The sequence below is a fragment of the Nannobrachium achirus genome (genome assembly GCF_963921795.1).
Source record: "Nannobrachium achirus genome assembly, chromosome: 8".
NCBI lineage: Eukaryota > Metazoa > Chordata > Actinopteri > Myctophiformes > Myctophidae > Nannobrachium > Nannobrachium achirus.
Genome location: NC_137817.1, coordinates 33,662,654 through 33,681,333, shown reverse-complemented (window position 1 = coordinate 33,681,333; position 18,680 = coordinate 33,662,654). Strand labels below are relative to the sequence as shown.

General features: G+C 40.0%; 1 protein-coding gene across 1 annotated transcript; it reads right to left on the bottom strand.

Moving 5' to 3' along the window:
* Nucleotides 1-4,144: 4,144 nt before the first annotated feature.
* apbb1 (amyloid beta (A4) precursor protein-binding, family B, member 1 (Fe65)) lies at nt 4,145-18,450 on the bottom strand. The gene is made up of 14 exons (XM_080731689.1): nt 18,313-18,450; nt 16,621-17,270; nt 15,862-16,067; nt 15,524-15,589; nt 13,873-13,949; nt 13,711-13,777; nt 13,394-13,540; nt 12,543-12,670; nt 10,778-10,892; nt 10,588-10,672; nt 9,918-9,998; nt 9,675-9,790; nt 9,392-9,568; nt 4,145-6,849 (listed from the first exon to the last, which is right to left on the bottom strand). Exons 2-14 carry the CDS (start codon nt 17,243-17,245, stop codon nt 6,694-6,696), a joined length of 2,046 nt encoding a protein of 681 aa, XP_080587815.1. The 5' UTR covers nt 17,246-17,270; nt 18,313-18,450; the 3' UTR covers nt 4,145-6,693.
* Nucleotides 18,451-18,680: the final 230 nt, after the last annotated feature.

Here is an 18,680-nt window from a genome sequence, read left to right as displayed (position 1 = left end):
TATTCATGTGTACCATAGTTATGTGATCAAGATGGATATGTTTGATTTGTCATATTCCATCATGATTGGCTAAGATTGACATCTAAAGTTTGCAGGAGGGCCTGTTTTGAGAGAAAATAGCAGATCCACAACTGAACTCACCATAATAGATTCACTATTTCCAGATAAGAGATAGGTTGGTGTAGTAGAGGGAATAATATATACAGGGTTCAAATGGCTATACAGGTATATCCATATAAAGGGATCATCAAAGAATCTCTAATGATACTCAAGCAAGGTGTTAAAGAATTCTTAAATGGTTCAGTTATGAATTGCACTTAAAAACTAAACTACAACAGAAAACAGTAACACATTCCACTATCAGTCAAGGTACAAATACTTTTCCATGGGTTTCCCTTTCTCCATCTTATATTACATTTTAGAACTGCAGCCAGCGCGGGTATTTGTTTGTCACCAACAGACCAAATGCAGCACTCCAATTGGCTAGGACTGATCACGTGGCACTCTGGGAGTTCCCAGAGCGATATATAAGAGAGTGGCGTCACGCTTTGAACTCGCCGCAGACCGGAAGTGGCTTCGCATGGAGCCGTTCTCATTCCTAGCGAGCCTCTGCCCCGTCCGCCCCCATTCTAGCCGAGTCATTTAAACTCGCTGGAAGTAGACCAGATCACGTCTTTTTCACCATTGTAACGCATTCACGGGCCTCTCTAAGGTAAATACCATTTTTAAAAGAGTGAAAAAGACGTGATTTAGTCTACTTACCAGCGAGTGAAAAATGAATGGGGGCGGACGGGGCAGAGGCTCGCTAGGAATGAGAACAGGCTCCAGTAAGCTAGGCTAAGTTAGCTTCCCACCATAGAGTAAATAGGCTTTTCACGCTTACTATGGGAGTCGACGTAAGTGACGTAACTCTCTCTTCTACAACTCTGGGAGTTCCTAACCGGAAGTGCGTCCGGCGGTCAAATATGTCCGACCGGAAACGTGCGCTGCGGCACAATAGTTCCGCCACAATAGTTCCCCCCCATTTTTTTTTTTTTTTTTTTTTATTATTATTTTTTTTTTAACTAGATGTGAGCGGGCCGAAGGCCCGCGAACCTCTAGTTGGTTACAATACAGAACAACACGGTTGTATATGGTAGTATTCAAACCTACTGAGTTACAGTATCGATAAGCAATATCTTTACAGAACATTTTCTTATACGATCAATCTAATCTAGAAATGTGGGTTTTGGAAACATGTGAAATACTTAATTTTCTGGGTTATTGTCTCCGCCAGGCCAAAAGGCATGGCTAAGAGTATGTTTTGCACCCTGTCCGTCAGCCTACCTGTCTGTGTGTCCGTCTGTGAACAACTAATCTCCGGCAACATTACGCCGTTCACAGCTAAACTGTGCACACATGTACTCCCTGAATGCCAGAGCAGAACCTCTGCTCTGAACTTTTCAGATGGGCCTGTTATAGCACCTAAAGGAGGCCAATTTTTGCAAAACACATTTTTTGACAGTACTCCTACAGCACATCGGTACACATTATCTCTCTATAGTCAAGTGCTCAAGACGGATCCATCAGATTTTTCATATTCCATCCTGATTGACGAATTCCGAACATTGCTGGCCCACAACAACCTATACCTGACCTCTGCAGAGGAACACTTTTTCTAGTTCTGATATATTTTGGATTTTTTATTTTCAGGAGCTGCATGCCATAATCATTGTTAAAACAAACAAACAACACTTTATGTGAAATGAATCATTAAATACGGTATATGAAAGTTTCACTCTTAATTACATGGGAGGAATTCTATTTTTCGACGATATTACATTTTTAGTGTGGATGGAAACCTGCAAGTACTTGTTGTTGTGTTTGTTTTAATTTAAATTAGATTGTAGGAACATAAAGTATTGTTGGTCATTGTCACAATGAATAGCACTAAGCTACATGAGGACACATTACATTACTCATGTATCCAACATCACTTTTTGTGATGTACAACTGAATATGATATGGGTGGTTTTGGCCTCAACAAATTAAATCTGACACTGTTGAGAATATAGTCTGGGATTTCTAGCATTTCTATGCATAAAAGAACAATGTCACATTTTGACTGATGGAATCGTTGAGGAAATTATAAAATTGTGAATTATCCACAATGTTAAAAGTATGGAGCTCTGTAAGTCTGTACTGTTAAATGTGTCTGTGGAATCACTGGATCAGAAAACTACAGACACGAACAGGCAAGCATTAAGTATTGTTTAGGAAAGAATAGAGGGGGAAAATGGTCTAGAAAACATAATGCCCATTGAACAGCTCAGGGCAATCATACACTGTTACTGCATTTGTCTTCTTGAATTTATTATTGCCTTTCAGCCAGTTCTTTATACTATTGATAACAATGCATTTCACATTAGACCAGTTAAAAGCTAAAATACTTTTATCATCCTCTACATACAAAGCTGCATCAAACTCAAAGAAATCTCTGTATGTTCACACATCTCCTGTGGCCATGTGCTGGCCATGTTTGATTTGCTGTGACCTGACCGAAAGCTTAAACTTCTGCAGTGCAGAGGCTCATTTAATTACCAAGAAGCACAGACCTCCCAGTTACCCGGGAGTGAGAAAAACAAAAAGCTGCATAAGAAGGAAGGGATATGAAGATCCATGTACAAACTACAAAGAGCTGTATTGCAATGTGAATCAGCATAAGAAAGCTACGCACTACAGGGATTTCTATCACCTTTCTCAGACCTTGATACCAGGTTTAAGATTAAGCTTGTGCTGGCTTCTTTTATCCTCCCTGTTCTACTGTAGATTGGTGATTAGATTGAAGGGCCCAGTAGAGGAGATAGAAGTGTCTCCTCTGCACCGGGAGGAAAAGCAATGTTCCACAAGACTACACTTTCATTACTCAAAATAAACCTCCATTACGCAAATGTCGTATGCATAATTAGGCTATAGGAATAATTAGAATTGTGATTATTTTCTCCATGGGCCAAACTATCTAAATTGTGATTGACACTAAGCAAATGTGGAAGACTACCATGCATGCATGGGAATTAATAAATCCTGTCTGACTCTCGTGTGCGCGCACACACAAACACACAGAACACACAGAAGACGTTGTAAATGTGCTTCAGCACAATGACAAACATGAGAAAACAGGGACAACAAAGGGATTTAGGGTGTGGGTGGCCAATAAACATGTCAGAGCGCAGTCATAATCCAAACCCTGTGTGAGGCATATCTGCCGTGTACTGAAACAACATAACTATCATTCCATTACATTTATCATTCGCAAATACTGTGAACTACTTAATTCAAGAAAATACAGTATTTGGATGGTTCAGGAAATTCCTGCAAATGGGCAGTATTTCTGTGTATACTTCATGGTTTTTAAGACACTAATGATGGCAATTACTAAGATGCCACACACACACACACACACACATACAGTAACAAACTTAGTTGTCAGACCTTTGACAACAACTGATCTCTTATCAGTGTAACAGTTGCACAGACAAGGTAAGGTTTCTGGTCTACCTCTTCCAAAGGAAGCGATTATGGCCAGAGTTTTGATCTATGGGACAGCAGTGCAATCCTGTTGGAAGGACAGTCTTGATGTTTGCGTTGCAATGTAGAGCCCATTACTACCAGTCTGCGACTGCCGAGGATTCCAGTGGGTGTGCACCTTTCATCTCCAAAGCCATCACTCAGGCCAACAATAAGGAGGGATGCCATTCCTTTTGAACTCACCAGGTGGGGGCAGCAACACAGGCATGAATTGAATCGGTGGACATGAGGTTATATTTTGAATTTTATTCATGTGCTCCTCTGTGTCAATATATAATGGTAAAACCAATGTCAGCAGCTTTAATAAATATGCAGAAGGTGCCGGCATGTTGCGTGGCTTCTTTTACATTTTAATGGAAAAGGCTGCAAATGACAGATAAAGCTATTGATTGAAAAATGGGAAAAGATTCTATGGTTCCTGAAGCATACCAAAGGCAACATTCGGGAGAGATCTAATCTACAAATGCCCTTTGGAATCCAATCTTTCCAGATATATTTGATTCAAATATCCAACACAGGCAAATTGTGTCACTGACTCATCATAAATGACAAGACTACGTGAAAAATAATCATGATATGTTCACATTTATTGTGCAGACTTTTATATACATACATTTTATACACCTAATTTACATAAAACAGAAATAAATTAATTTGCTAGTGTTCTGTAACTCATTCTGTTCTAGTGATGACACTGTTAAACATAATATCAGATAAAAACATCACATTTCTGAGTGACACAGGTAAGTGACAACAGTACATGTGACAATTCAATTCAATTTAGTCTACTATCAGTTAGTGTTTACATCATTACACATACTATGTAGAGAAGCCGTTTGTAAGATTTTACACGTTTAACCATCTCTAGATGGTTAGAAAATTGAGAGGAATCAATGTGAAAAATCAAAGAACAATACCTTTCATGACTACAAGGCTTTCAAATGACAACAACAGACAACAATGCAGCCTGAAGCTACAGTCGTAAGAATCATCTCTCCTGGGGGAGGCTAAGCAAGTGACACGTGTGTGTACTGATGGCAGTATTTTCAACACATATATATTTTAAATACACACATATTTCCCCCAAATTAAAAAGGGCTACTTGGACAGCTCAATGCAGAGGAGACATCCAAAACAATCGTATAATGCATCCTAACACCTCAAATCAGTGGTGTAAGTACTTGTGTATTGTTATAAAGATACAAGGATCACACTCAGCATAATTAGGTTGCCGGAACTTTCATTTTAAAAATTTGAAACCATGCCAAAATGATTAAATGTCTTCAGCACTCTGGCCATCTGTAAGTACTTGCACCAGTCTGATTTGATGGGTTTGAGTGTTTAAAAACAAACAAAAAACGTGTATTTGACCATTTGCAAGGAACAACTACCTTTATTTCATTTAAATACATTCCTTTCTGCCAGTGTTTCTAAATGTATATTGATACATTTGTGAAACCAGTACTTTCAATTTGTAGCAAACCACATTTAGTTTCCGTCTGTTTGCGTATTTGATGAGGTTATTTAACTTCTCGTGTAGGCAGCTAGCAGCGATGGCTAAGACAGAGTGGACACATAAATGTCCTCTGGGGTTTCTTAAAAACTTACAAACCGCATCATTCATATGTTAAGAGATGAAATTACTATTGTGCTAAATACTTATTACAAATACACACATTGCAAACATAAAATACGGTTTCTCACAAATTCATTTGTTCTTTGTAAAAAAGGTAAATCTAATGAGCAAATGCGCAACTTGCTTTAATAGAGTACATTTTAGTGTATGCAAACAATAAAAAATATATTACTTGGTGCGGCCACGGCCAAGACAGTTCAAAATGTGGCAAAAAAGAAAAAACAAAAGGAAAATGTAAACTGGACATTTGAGAAATTATCTCAAGGTTAACCCTCTCCCACAACTATAAATTAAGGGAGACACCAACTTGCTCTTACTTCTTTGACCTCAAGCAAGTGACAGGGAAGTATAATCTACTACTGCTAGCTTATAATAGATAAACACTGATACTAACTAGAGTGACATGCCTTATAAACACTAAACAACACATCAAATTGGAGCCTCCCCCTTACCACACAGAAGCACATACAGCATCTACTATGATACATTAACAGGTCTTAGTTAGCACTAAACTGCTGCAAGCAGCAATTACCCCATTGTTATAACTCTAAGCTAGTAAAACATGCAGCTTTGTGGTGAGTTTCTATAGTACAATTCAGTGGTGATGGAAAATGCCTATGTGCAACTCTGACGAAAAGTCCAGAGTTTGTGATTAGCGTTAATATTACACCTATATCCATTTTCAGAATGGCTGTGGTGTTCAGTAAGCCTTGCACCAAATCCCTCCGACTCTGAGCTAACGCGTGGCAGCCCAATAGCCACCTTTCACCACACAGGAAAAGTCTGATTATTGCACACAAGCACTGAACTTGCAAATGTTCATGCAGAATGACCACTACACTCAAATCGGTGGTTGCTCACTATGTGACAAATGATCGCACGCTTCTTTGGAAGACTAAAATGCATTGTTTAGGTGTTGGAGACATACAACTATCTGACAGGAACACTTCAACGAGACTATTGTGACAACCTATGTGGGCAGGAATCAAGACAGAGTGAATGGCAATGATGCCTTTCAAAAAGATACTCAGAAGTTGTTCGGGTAAGATAATAATTTCACTGAAGAGAAAATGGGATCGAGTATTGTTATTAAATCAAGCCAAGTTTGCAGAGTTGCTATATTCATGGGAGTTAGTGATATTACATCCACTTCTGACATTCCTAGCATAGGTTCTGTTAAAAAAAAAAACATAGTTCATAGTAACAGATGAACTACCAGGGTTCATTTACTTGTAATGGAGACAGCTGCTAAAGAGAAATACAGATATGAGAAAAAGAAACAACAACAAAAAGAATAAAATCATTGCTTTCTCACCCTTTCCCCTCGGGAACAACTCCATGCTCTAGACCAGAGACCAGACAAGTGACAGGATAAGGCAAAAACAATGAGCAGGAAGGGGGAATTAGAGATAGAGGCAAGACATACAAGTGAGGGGGCTGTTGTGATGGAGGTTGGTGCTCATTGAGGTGTGGATTAACATTCTTGCTGCTCAGGGGGACTGAGAGCCTGACCTGTAGCTCTTAAAGCTGCCCAGCAGACTCTGCACTCCCTTCTTGACACGGCGGGCCACGGAGTCAGCAGGGGGAGTGGGCAGACAAGAGCCCAGACTGGGGGGTCGCGCGTCCAGACACTTCTGGTATCGCAGCTAAGGCCAGAAATCACACAGACACAAACACACACACACACACACACACACACACACACACACACACACACACACACACACACACACACACACACACACACACACACACACACACACACACACACACACACACACACACACACACACACACACACACACACCAACAGACCACAGATTAACCACTGTAAATCTATTATGTCGCAACATGTTGCTCACACATTGTGTAGATCTGCAGTTTTTGCCATATGTTCGCCCCAGAATAGGACACTAGGGTTCATGTGGTTAAGGCTTGTACTCTGACGAGGGCCTGATGCTCTAAAGAATGTGAATGGAATCTAGATGATTTGAACCAAAAAAAGTCAATAAGAAGTTTCATGCGCTCCAGTACACTACTATTTGATAGATCAAGGCCAAATATAGATTTCTTTTAAGTTTATCAATTGAAAATATAGATTTCGGATGGTCAGAATTTATTGTTGGCAATTACTGTCATACCTCAAGGTGGTGTGTTTAAGAGTTTATAGAGTATTCCCCCTGGAGTAGGTCACCAACTAATGATTATTTTCTGAAATTAATCCAATTATTCAATTACTACTTCAAGATTCAAAGCTTTTGTTCGGCACATACCCATACTGTACATGTATGAGTGAAATGTTGGTTTGGCAGACTCTGCCAGACTGTAATGTTCATGATTAATAGTTTTACCCCTACTTCATACATCAAAGTTGAATCACTTCTCATCTTAGGTTATCCATTTTGTAGTATAATAATCTGTGTATCTTCATGGAACAAATACAAATCTAACGCCAAAGCAAAACAAAAGAAGCCATTCATTATTTTATCATACAACTTAGCTAACCATGCTTGTAGTGGTTAGTAAGTAAAATATTTACTTATGGCAAAATATTGACTTCTGAATTTGCACTGCCATGTCAGCACTGCACAGTTTTGTATAACAGCATAACAAATCAGATGGAAAAGTGTCATTATCAATGAATCATTCGCAAGGAAGCATTGGGCGGCTGGCTGAATAGGTAGAGAGACTGTCTAGGAGGAAACAGAGGGTCCCTGGTTCGCCCCCCAGCTCGCCTAATCTGTGTTGAAGCATCCCTGAGGGAGAAACTTAACCCCTAACTGCTCCCTGGGCACTGTATTAATAGCACCCGTTGCTCCTAATAGCTAGGATGAGTAGTAAGTAGTAAGATGTGAAAATGTACCGTGACAAACAAATACCCCAAAGGTGTGGGGACTAATTAGTAAAGAATATACGGGTGCTTACGTTGCGTCTACTATCTAAACAGCCTTTCTTTGGGTTAGAGCTGAGGAGGAGCTCATTTAGGCCGGAAACATGCAAACAAAGCAGATTCTGACAGTATAGAACATCACCAAAACCAGTAGTTAATTTTTTTTTACATTATAAAAATGTCAACTTCCTATTGATTTAGCTATGTTTCTTAGAAAAAAAACAGACTGGATCTACGGATCTGAATCTTCAAATAGTAAAATCAACGATTTGGAAGGAAGTTGACATTTTTATATAAAAAACTAAAACCGTACTGGGTTTTGTAATGTTCTATATTGTCAGAATCAGCTTTGTTTGCAATGACCAAGTCTCAGTAGTTGTTTTTTTTAACCAAATCTCCTGAAGTGAAAGTGCATGTTCGCTATCATGAGTAGCGGAGATCTTAACACTTGGGATGCTATTAGTTTTGTAATTATTTGGCTACAGAGTGCCACCATTCACTGCGCTTTATTTTGAAGAGGTCTGAGCCCCGGAAGTCACGATCGTGTCCATGTTGTGGAAATTCACTAAACCCGGATGTTGACTGGTGTTTACTTGTACACGGAAATGAAAAATTCTAACCGCGGCAGACCGTCGCAGCCCAGTGTCGCCGTGAAAAAAGCGTTTCTCTACGTTCGAAGCGTCTTTGGAAGTAGATTCCCAGAAAGCCGTTTCTTTGCAGCATCAATAAATAGGAGCCTATGGAGATTACACGCTTCCTGATGATGGCGGCTGAGTTGCATCATGGGTAGAGATGCTCCGATTATGATTTTTGGGGCCAATACCGATCACTGATCAACTGGGATCAGTATCTGCCGATAACGATATTCCCGATCACAGCATCAAATCCATACATTCTTCTATTTATTGTGTTACTGTAGCAGCATATATATGTAATGATTCTTCTTACAAAACATTGACATTGTATATTAAGTATAAACATTAGGAGATTGCAGGCTGAGGCCCTTTAGTATCCAATTCAACTTGTAGGAATTGAAGCTGAGGTTACATTCAGTCCCACAGATAAATATTGTGAAAATAGCTGATCTAGTTTGCATGGGAAGTGTTAAGGTACTGACATCGAGTTGATTCTTTAGCTGACTGGATCAAACAACACATGTTGAAAGAGCGTTACCATCTTGTGATCGCAAAGATCTCAAATGGCTCACAACCGCAAATGCATATCAAACAAATCAGAGCATCTCTCTTAACCTCCATTTTTTTTAAAAATCTCATTCAGTTACTGACACCTTCACTCACCATGCAGGCAGCCTGTACAGCCTCACTCAGACTGGCGGCGTTAGGGTCACACCAAAACATGTGACAGATGAAATCACTGGGACCCTCAGCCATGATGAAAGCAAAGGTGCGGACGTCCTTCCCCACGCCCATGAAAGACAGGAAACGCACCCTGCATTCTGACAGCACGTCCTCAGTCTGGGGGGGGGGGGGGGGGGGTATAGAGATACAAGGTTTATGCCTGACAGCAATGAATATGGTTTGCACATTGGGAAATACATTATATTATGTAGTGTACAGTTACCTGTCTTGCAAGTATGGTAAGAGTAGCAGGGGCGACATTGACAGAGACAGGAATCCAGTCATGTTTATCTTTGCCATCCATTGCTTTCTCCAGAGCAACGTTGATTGTGTCCATGCCTGAGAAATGCAAAGGGATTTAAATACAAATTAAATTATAGAAACACATGCAATATAATGTTTAAATTGTCAAAATTCTCACTTTCACATACAGAACATCAATCTTTCAGATCCATTCGATACTTACCTACTGGCTTAGCCACACACTCATTACCAAGGTAGTACACATGGAAATGCTGGAAGAGCTCATTTTTGGGGGCAGGAAACTCTGTGGTAGATCATCATATAATAATAGGAAACGTAGGAAACGACTGTTATAAAGTTGGACTTGGAACAGATATATAGTATTTACACATTTTAACCACTTAAACTCTATGTATTTTGTTGTACGCCAATAGCTAAAACAGCCAGCCCACAAGCTCACAATGCATCGTGGCCTAGATCTGGTATTTACACCAAAATGTTTGCTTATTTTGGTTGAATATTTCATCTTGGCCTATTTTATGACATGCCCAGTATAGGGACACTAGGGTTCATGTGGTTATAAAATATAAACTACTTGTTTCCATGCAATGTCGGGAACGATGCAAGCCGTGTATGCGGCACAAACGTTACGCAAAGCTCAGCTTATCAGTTAAATGGCCACTTAGGGATTTAGGCTGGTCTAGCTAGCAGCACAAACAGTCTGCCTAAAACACAGAATTTGTGCGTTTTCCTCGGAAACCGTTGGTCCGTCTGAATTTCCATTCGGCACTGTACACCTCAGGGTCATATGAGATATAAGTATGAGACACCACAGCAATTATAGTATATAGTATGGATATCAAAAGGTGCAGGGATGAAAAGCCTTGCCGTACCTTCAATCGGGATGCCCAATGGTTTACAGGGGTCGGAGTTCAGCCTACTGAGACCTGGCTTGGATGCCTTCCTCTCTGTCATTATCTGAGGAAAGGTGGAGGGAAAACAGGAGGAGTTTATGCTTACTGTAACAAGGCATGTGTGAAAACACACAAGTAAATGTCAAAATACTCAGCATAGGTGGCTGACCTTTGAGCACATCTCATGCAGGCTGGTAGCGATGTTCTTGGCAGGTGAGTCACAACGGAAAACATGACACTTGAGGACTTGGGTCAGGTTGTCTCGAGCCACATAGGCAAAATCTCTGCAGTTGAAACGAACACATACTCAAAATTATTATATATAAAATATATATAGACACACCCACAAACACAGTATACACATATACAGTTACACATAGTAGGCCTGACCTCGAATAGTTGATCGACTAAACGATCAACTTTTTTTGCATGATACGAGAGATTGACGTAATTTATTGTATTAATTAACTAACAGTTTGCCAAAAATAGGATATATATTATGATTTATTGGGAGAAACCAAGCAAGTTATGTTAAATCAGACATTAGCACCCCAGGCCCTACAGCCCAAATGGAATGACCCTCTACCAGGGGTCTTCAACGTTTTCAGGCCGGGGACCCCCAAACTGATGGGGAGATGGAGCAGGGACCCCCTATCACCTCGTAGGGTGGGGGGGTCGGGGCTACGACATATTTTTTATTTTAAACATGTACAAGTTAAAGCGAGCAGGGTGGGCCGTACCATTACCATTTCTAAACATACTACTTATTAACTGAGAACCAATGTCAATAATATCAACAATCTGTCAATTGCATAGTAATCATGTATTCAAGCTATACAAAATGGATAGAATCATGATTTATTTTTTAACATAAATGTGAAAAAAAAAAAAAAAAACATTTGAATTTTTTTTCTTTTCTTTTTTAAGCAATAATTTCGCGGACCCCCTGCAGTACCTCCGCGGACCCCCTAGGGGTCGCGGACCCCCTGTTGAAGACCCCTAGTCTGTTGCATAAAATTGTTTTAATTCTTTTTACAGCCTACAGCCAATCTCAGTAGAATCATGCAAATAAATAAATAAATACAATATTTGGCCAATCAGATTCGACTATAGAAATCCTTAGTCGTGGACAGGCCTAGTATGTAGCGACATGACCATCAGTCACCATTACATGAATCAAACTACTATAACAATAGGCAAATAATAGCACACATGCTAGTGCAGGCACCACAAGCACAATAATCCAACTATAAATAATAACAACTGAAGTATACCTTTCCCTGTAAATGACAGCAAAATGCAGCATGAAAGAAAAAAATAAATAGTTAGGTATCAGAAAGGTGGACAGTTATGGAAAATGAGTACAGCTAGTATTTTGAGGAGCATCTGCAATACCAAACATACTCCAGCAGAGAGCAGCAGTGTATTGTGGCTGGTGGGGCATGACTGCAACCAAGGATTTCAGAGAATATAGTACCTCTGGTATGACTCATAATGACTACTACAGCTGGCTATACATAGCCTACATTTTAAAGTGAAAAATAACCACAGTGTTCAAATTTGCCAGGAAAATAATTACTATATCCACATCCAGCAGTTTATGATAGCCACAGTCTATAGCGAGGCATTAATATATCTGACAATGACTATTACAAACTGTGCCTAATATTTCAAGCATGGTATAAGTTCACAACAAGCAACAGTTTTTGAAAAAGTGATCAAAACCACCTTGTTTTGTTTTTCATATCATACAATTTAAATAATGTTTCCCTATTCCTAAACCATGAACATTTAATATATTTTATCACATAGAAAGCCTAACTATTGTAGCACAAAAAAGCCATTACTAAAATAGAAAAGAAAGCATTGTGGTCAGCCAGTGAGCAGTGACTAGCCTTGGTCTCCATTTGACCACATCCTGTGTACACACTGACCTGCCATTGTCTCTTCCTACACCCCACACACGGATGCTGGCAATGGGCTGAGCATGCAGCAGAGTTTGGCCCAGCGGGTCAATCAAGTTCATGGTGTCATTCTCCAGTACCATGCGCATATCTTTACCCTGTGAAAACACACATACTCTTAGTAATGAGCATACTATAACAAGGTAATCAAATGCAAAAATAAATATGTTTGTAGCAAGCCTTTCCAAAAATGCTGTTGTACCATTTATTTGGTTATGGATGTATTTTGTTGTACGCCAAAAGTTTTAACAGTCAGCCTACAAGCTCACAATGCATCACGGCATATATCTGGTATTTACATCAAAATGTTTCCTATTTTTGGTCGAATGTTTTGGTATAGTTATTAGTTACTATCATTGGCAATAGTCCTGATTCAAACAGTGTATTCATAATTAAAAAATAACCAATAGAGTATTGTTTTCTTTTCTTTATTTTTTCCCTTTTTTAAACATGCCATTATCTAAAGATAACATCTCAAAGCAGCTGAAAGAACATAACTAAATAATGTGGTTTAATAGTAATCAGTGCTGCTGCTGCATGACCTCAAAAGAACCTGGGATAGTAGATTAGGCTTCACGTGGACAGGGAGTGTCAATTCACTTCCTGTGAGGCGTGCAAGGTGTGAATAAACAAGAATTCCACTGCCTGCAATGTTGTGACAGCTGTATTGTAAGCAGCATGTGACAATAAAACCCTTGAACCTAAACACTGGCCACCTGACAAAATCGGCATCGTTTTTGGAGTGGCTTGCTCTTTCAGCAGTAAAAAAAAGAATAATAACGGTTTTCCATCCCCTACTGAAGGAAAAACACAATCCCTACCTCTCCCCAGATACCCGCTGTGTCATGAAGGTTGTGTTTGTGATAGGACAGCTGCCTGATGCAGTTGTTCACTGCAACACTGCTCTTTCCCGGTGCCAGGTCCTCCTCAGACATCTCCACCCAGCCCAGAGAGCGCACAGCGAAACACTGGAATGGTGTCGACAAGCAACGGAGAAGGGAAAGGGGGGGAAACAAGCCAATTAGGAAAAGGGTGGAGGAGCAGATGTGTTGACAGGCGGAACAGCCAACAGACCACCCTCTTCCTGTGGGAGTAGTGCATTTAAAGTCTGGGCATCTATTAGCACTAGTCTTAATACCTTAGCCTCTAGGTCTGTGCAGAGTGGAGCAAGCCTTTCCTCTTCCTCAGACTGAGAACAGTTGTAGCTAGAATGACAGAGAGAGGATGATGGCATTAAAACATAAAACTTGGTCTGAGAAGCAATGTATTATCTATTTTGATAAGCTTAACCAATGCCTACTTCAAGTTAATGGATGCATAGCGCAGAGTTGCCCCTTCAAACTCCTTCAGGCTTTGGTCAGAGGCCCCTTCACCCTCCTGCAAATATAACACCAAAACGTTAGACAAGGACTTCGACCCTTGCCACGATGTTTGAGCAAAGGATCACAGCAAATAATTAAACTGAGACATGTAGCCACAGCTTATGAAAACATGATCATAGACATAGGCCTAAACAGTGTGTGGTGTTATATGGCATGGCCAACATAAAAGACCACAACAAAGACAGAAAGACTGGTATGTGGGAGGACATTGGCTGGAACAATCTCCCTGATTAAGTGTGTGTGTGTGTGTGTGTGTGTGTGTGTGTGTGTGTGTGTGTGTGTGTGTGTGTGTGTGTGTGTGTGTGTGTTTTATGTTTTCATTTGGAAGCATATTACTGGCTACATTAATGGCTTAGTCAGTGCCTCATAATTTCTCAGGGCTTGTTCGCAGTGCCTCTCAGTGTTTTTCTGCATGAAAAATACATCTAGTTGACATATTAGGCCCAAACCTGCCTGCAGCTATCCCTTGTACCCAGCAATGTACAGAAAATTACCAAGAATGTTTAAGGGCATCAAACTAACTACCCTGTATCCAGATCTAACCTTTGTAGATAACCTACTTGAAGAGCATCTAGAATTGACATCTGGGAGAGAGAAAAAAAAAAGAAAGGCATCTTATAATGCCACAATTGTCCCCCGGCCACACCTTTATAGTAAGGCAGACCTTAGCAGCAATTTTCAACCATTTTGGCAGAAATATTCTAAGCAAATTAATAGGTTTTTGGATTCATAAATTAATTCTGACCAAACTGTCATCAACTTGATGGTTATTAATGATGCCAAAAGGCTTCACTACAGTAAAGAGGAGTGTGAATAGCGGTGTCATCCTTAAACCTGGTTATATAAGATTATATATGAGCAATAATCCTACAAAGCTCTATTGTTAGCATATTATATATATTATAAAAGCTGATGTTTAGCAACCTAAATGTCATCCTTTTGAGCAGGACACCCTTGTTTAATGGGTTTAATGGTAATCTATTTTAATTTACATTACTCATCCATAAATAGCAGCAGTGACTCAGGAGATAAGAGTGGCTCCCCCAGAGTAAAGAGTCGAAGTGTCCTCGAGCAAGACACTGAACCCCTAATTGCTCCCAATGAGCAGGTTGGTGCCTTGCATGGTTTCCTCTGCCATCGGTGTATGAATGTGTGTGAATGGGTGAATGTAATGCACAATCATTGGAAACCGCTTTGTACATGCACCATTTATAAATATCAACTCTGTCACTTTAGGGAAATAAAATAAAAAATAGGTGTATGAATGTGTGTGAATGGGTGAATGTAATGCACAATCATAATACATACAAGAACATTACCAGGGGTGGGGCCCGACAAGCTTTATGCTTCTCCCTAGCCCTTTGTCAGGTTCTTGGACACAAACTATGCTTTATATTATGATGACTATGACTATTATTGTGAATATGTAAACAAAAGGAATGAATGGTATGTGCATATATTCTTTATATAGATATTTTTATTCTTTATTGTTATTTTGTATATTTGTCCAAAGAAACTGATAATAAAACCGAACTGAACTGAAACTAAACTAATTCAGTTTGGACTCACCTTCCACAGCTCCCCTTCACTAGTTATGTCAGTGTCGTCTGGGTTAGAAAGTTGAAGCCAAGATTCCTAGACATTTTACAAAAAAGGTGTTATTACTTCCTTTAGACAGTTTTGCTATTGTATTATAATTCAGTGGTTCTCAAAGTGGATTCCAGGGACTTTGTGGGTTCTTTTATGGGGGTCTAAATTGACCCATACAAGTCTTTAACTCTAACAAAATACAAATGGAACCAAATGGACATATAATGTCAGGGTTAAGGGGAGACCTTGAAATGTAAAAGTTTGAGAAACACTGTTATAATTTACAACATTATAGAAGAAAAGGTGTTAGACCTCACCTCAGGTTCTTCACATGGTGTGGTCTCCAAAGACATACTGGAGGACATGATGGAGTCGCCAACTTTGTCCAGTGGTGAAGGAGGCTCCCACTGGGTGGTGCCAGTGGGTATGTGCCAGTAGTAGGTGCCTGATGTGTCTCGCACCCGCATCCAGCCAGCAGGTAAGTCTGTGTCTGTCTCAAAGGCATTGGAATCCCAGAATGACTCTAAAAACACCAAGAACGAGATGTCACAATTAAGCATTGTCCATTTGGAAGTGTTACCGAATCGCTTGAGACTAACCCTTGAACTAGAAAATTCTACCGCTGTCATATCACAAGTTCAACTATCAAGAACGTGGACACCATTCAAAAGTATCAAAACCAAATAGAACCTGGTTTCCACGTCTATTGAGTTAAATGGAGAAGTAGCACCATATTTTATTCAGTTCCTCAAGCTATGTAGATGCTCACATATTTATATTGTTAAAGTTAAGAGTTGGCATGATTGGTGTGGATGGCCCTTTTTGTGTTAACAAGATTGTCTGTGTAAATTTACATTTTTATCAAGAGATAATTGTTGGTCATGTGATGAAGTATAAATTAAATGTTACCGTTAATATCATGGATATGACTTGGTATCTTTACTCTTGCCTCTGTGGCAGAAAATAAAACAAAGCACCTTAGCTTGGCTGATGTGCAGTGCAACACTCATACTGTGGTACAAACTTAACTTGCTGATCCATCTCAGCATTTACATGGCCTATTCTATTCTCCTTACCTCTGTTGCCATTTGGAGAGCTGTCGTTTGTGCTGTCCTGAGACAGTGTCTCCTCATCACTTGGTGCTCCGTTCACATTGGTGAACAGGAGACAGGCATTCCTCCCCACAACACCTCCATCTCTCTGAGACTCACTCGGGTCTTCTTCCAACTCTCTCTCTCCTGTTGTGTCATTTGACGCCTCTTCGTCTTCTCCTCTTGTTTCGTCCTTCTCTTTGTCATCTTCTTCCCTCTCTTTATTTTCTGTCGACTCCAGAGCGTCGATGAGCAGAGGTTCGTTGAGGATGTTCTTGGACTCCTCATCGTTGAGGCCTGGGGTTGTTGTTACAGTTTTGGGAGAGGTGCTCTTCTCCTCGTTCCCCTGCTGATCTTCCTGAGTAGTGTTCTGACGAGGGAAATCCTCCTTGTTCCCGTTGGTGATATTGCAGTTGTGGTCCTGTTCTTGCTGGTTCTCGGCTACTTTCCGCAGCAGATTCTGGCCTTCCTTGAGCCATTTGGTGTTGTTGCCAGCGGTGTCCTGGTCAACCCAGAGACTGCTGTCATTCAGCTTGTTCTTCAGCTCTTCATCTTGCCTTTGTTTATTGACTAGATAGGACGTCTCGTCATCATCATCATGCCCACCCATGGTAACGTTACCATGAAACAGCTCTCTGCAGGACACCAAGAGTCATTAGAATTAGCAGTAGCAGCACATACTGTATCAGAGAGAATTAACTTGTTGTGAGCGTGTAACACAGCGTTACAGTAATGTTAGTACGTCGATTAGTCAAGTCAAACTGATTAGCAGCTCGAGTCAACAATTAAGTCAGTTTAATGTTGATATCTTCCTGATCGCATATGATATGAACGTTGACTTTGACTATTATGTCAACCAGTGGTATAAAGTAACTAAATATATTTACTCAAGTACTGTATACAACTATGAACTATTTGAACTTTACTTGAGTATTTCCAATTTCCAATACTTTTACTTCTACTACACTACATTTCGGATCCAAATATTTTACTCCACTATTATTAAATTATTTGAAAACTTGAATTTAATACTACTTTGTAGATTACAAAACATACATTATCCACTTAAGCCCTATATGCATTTAGAACATTTGAAAATAGGCTACAGGCTCACAATATGCATTATGAGCTTGTAGATCTGCTATTTTATATTTTCTAAAGATTGTTATACATTTGAAATGGGACATTCTGCATCATGAATGAGTACTTTTACTTTTTGTACTTATATTTTGATGCCAATACAGGACTTTCACTTGTAAAGGAGTATTTCTACATTGCAGTATTGATACTTGAAATCTGAGTACTTTATCCACAGACTGATGTCAACCACGAATACACGTCTCTCGTCTTGCAGTAGTGAAGCCGTGGCCCCTTGTTTTGATTTTTTTGAGGTCAGTAGTTATGAGCAATTTCGTCGACCAAAGCTATCAGATCATACTAGATTTGCTTAACTGAGCACTAAAACCCCAGGATCCATAAACAGAAACAACACAATTCCAGTTAGGTAAACAGGGCGGCTTCAGCTACAAATAACGGCTAGCCCGTCCGCCATCATCACCATCATCGTCATTCTGGCTAGCGCTAGCTTCTTAGCTAGCTAACATACAAATCCCACAGAAAATCCCAGTATCCGTGATATTCTACACTGACACAATACGCACATTGGTTTCAACTTACCAGCTGTCAGACCCCGTGTTTTTAATATATTTTCGGATATGTCAGCTACATATTTCCATCAATGGAGGAGCTCGTTTCTTTCTCAGATAGTGTTGCTGGTTTGCTGCTGCTATGGGCTCGTCTAGTGATGGAGGTCGGATAGACCTGCGTCATCACAGCTCCGTCACAGAGCAGCCAGCCCACATGCCACCGTGGGACAGTCACAGGACAGTGTACATGTACAAGAGTACAACCACAACCAGCCCAAAGTCACAGATAGGCCAGTCAATCCAATCTGAGGTTTGACCCAAAAGAAATGGTTCAATGGTTTTTATGGTCCTTAAGCCCTTTGCACACAGGACAGTTGCGTTTTTTTTCGTTTGCGGCAT

Excerpts from the sequence above, each read along its gene's own strand:
- apbb1 (XM_080731689.1), bottom strand. The coding sequence starts at position 17,245 with ATGGGTGGGCATGATGATGATGACGAGACGTCCTATCTAGTCAATAAA. Across the intron at positions 13,778-13,872 it reads TATGCATCCATTAACTTGAA|CTACAACTGTTCTCAGTCTG; the intron begins GTAGGCATTGGT and ends CTGTCATTCTAG. Across the intron at positions 10,673-10,777 it reads TGCATGAGATGTGCTCAAAG|ATAATGACAGAGAGGAAGGC; the intron begins GTCAGCCACCTA and ends ACCTTTCCTCAG.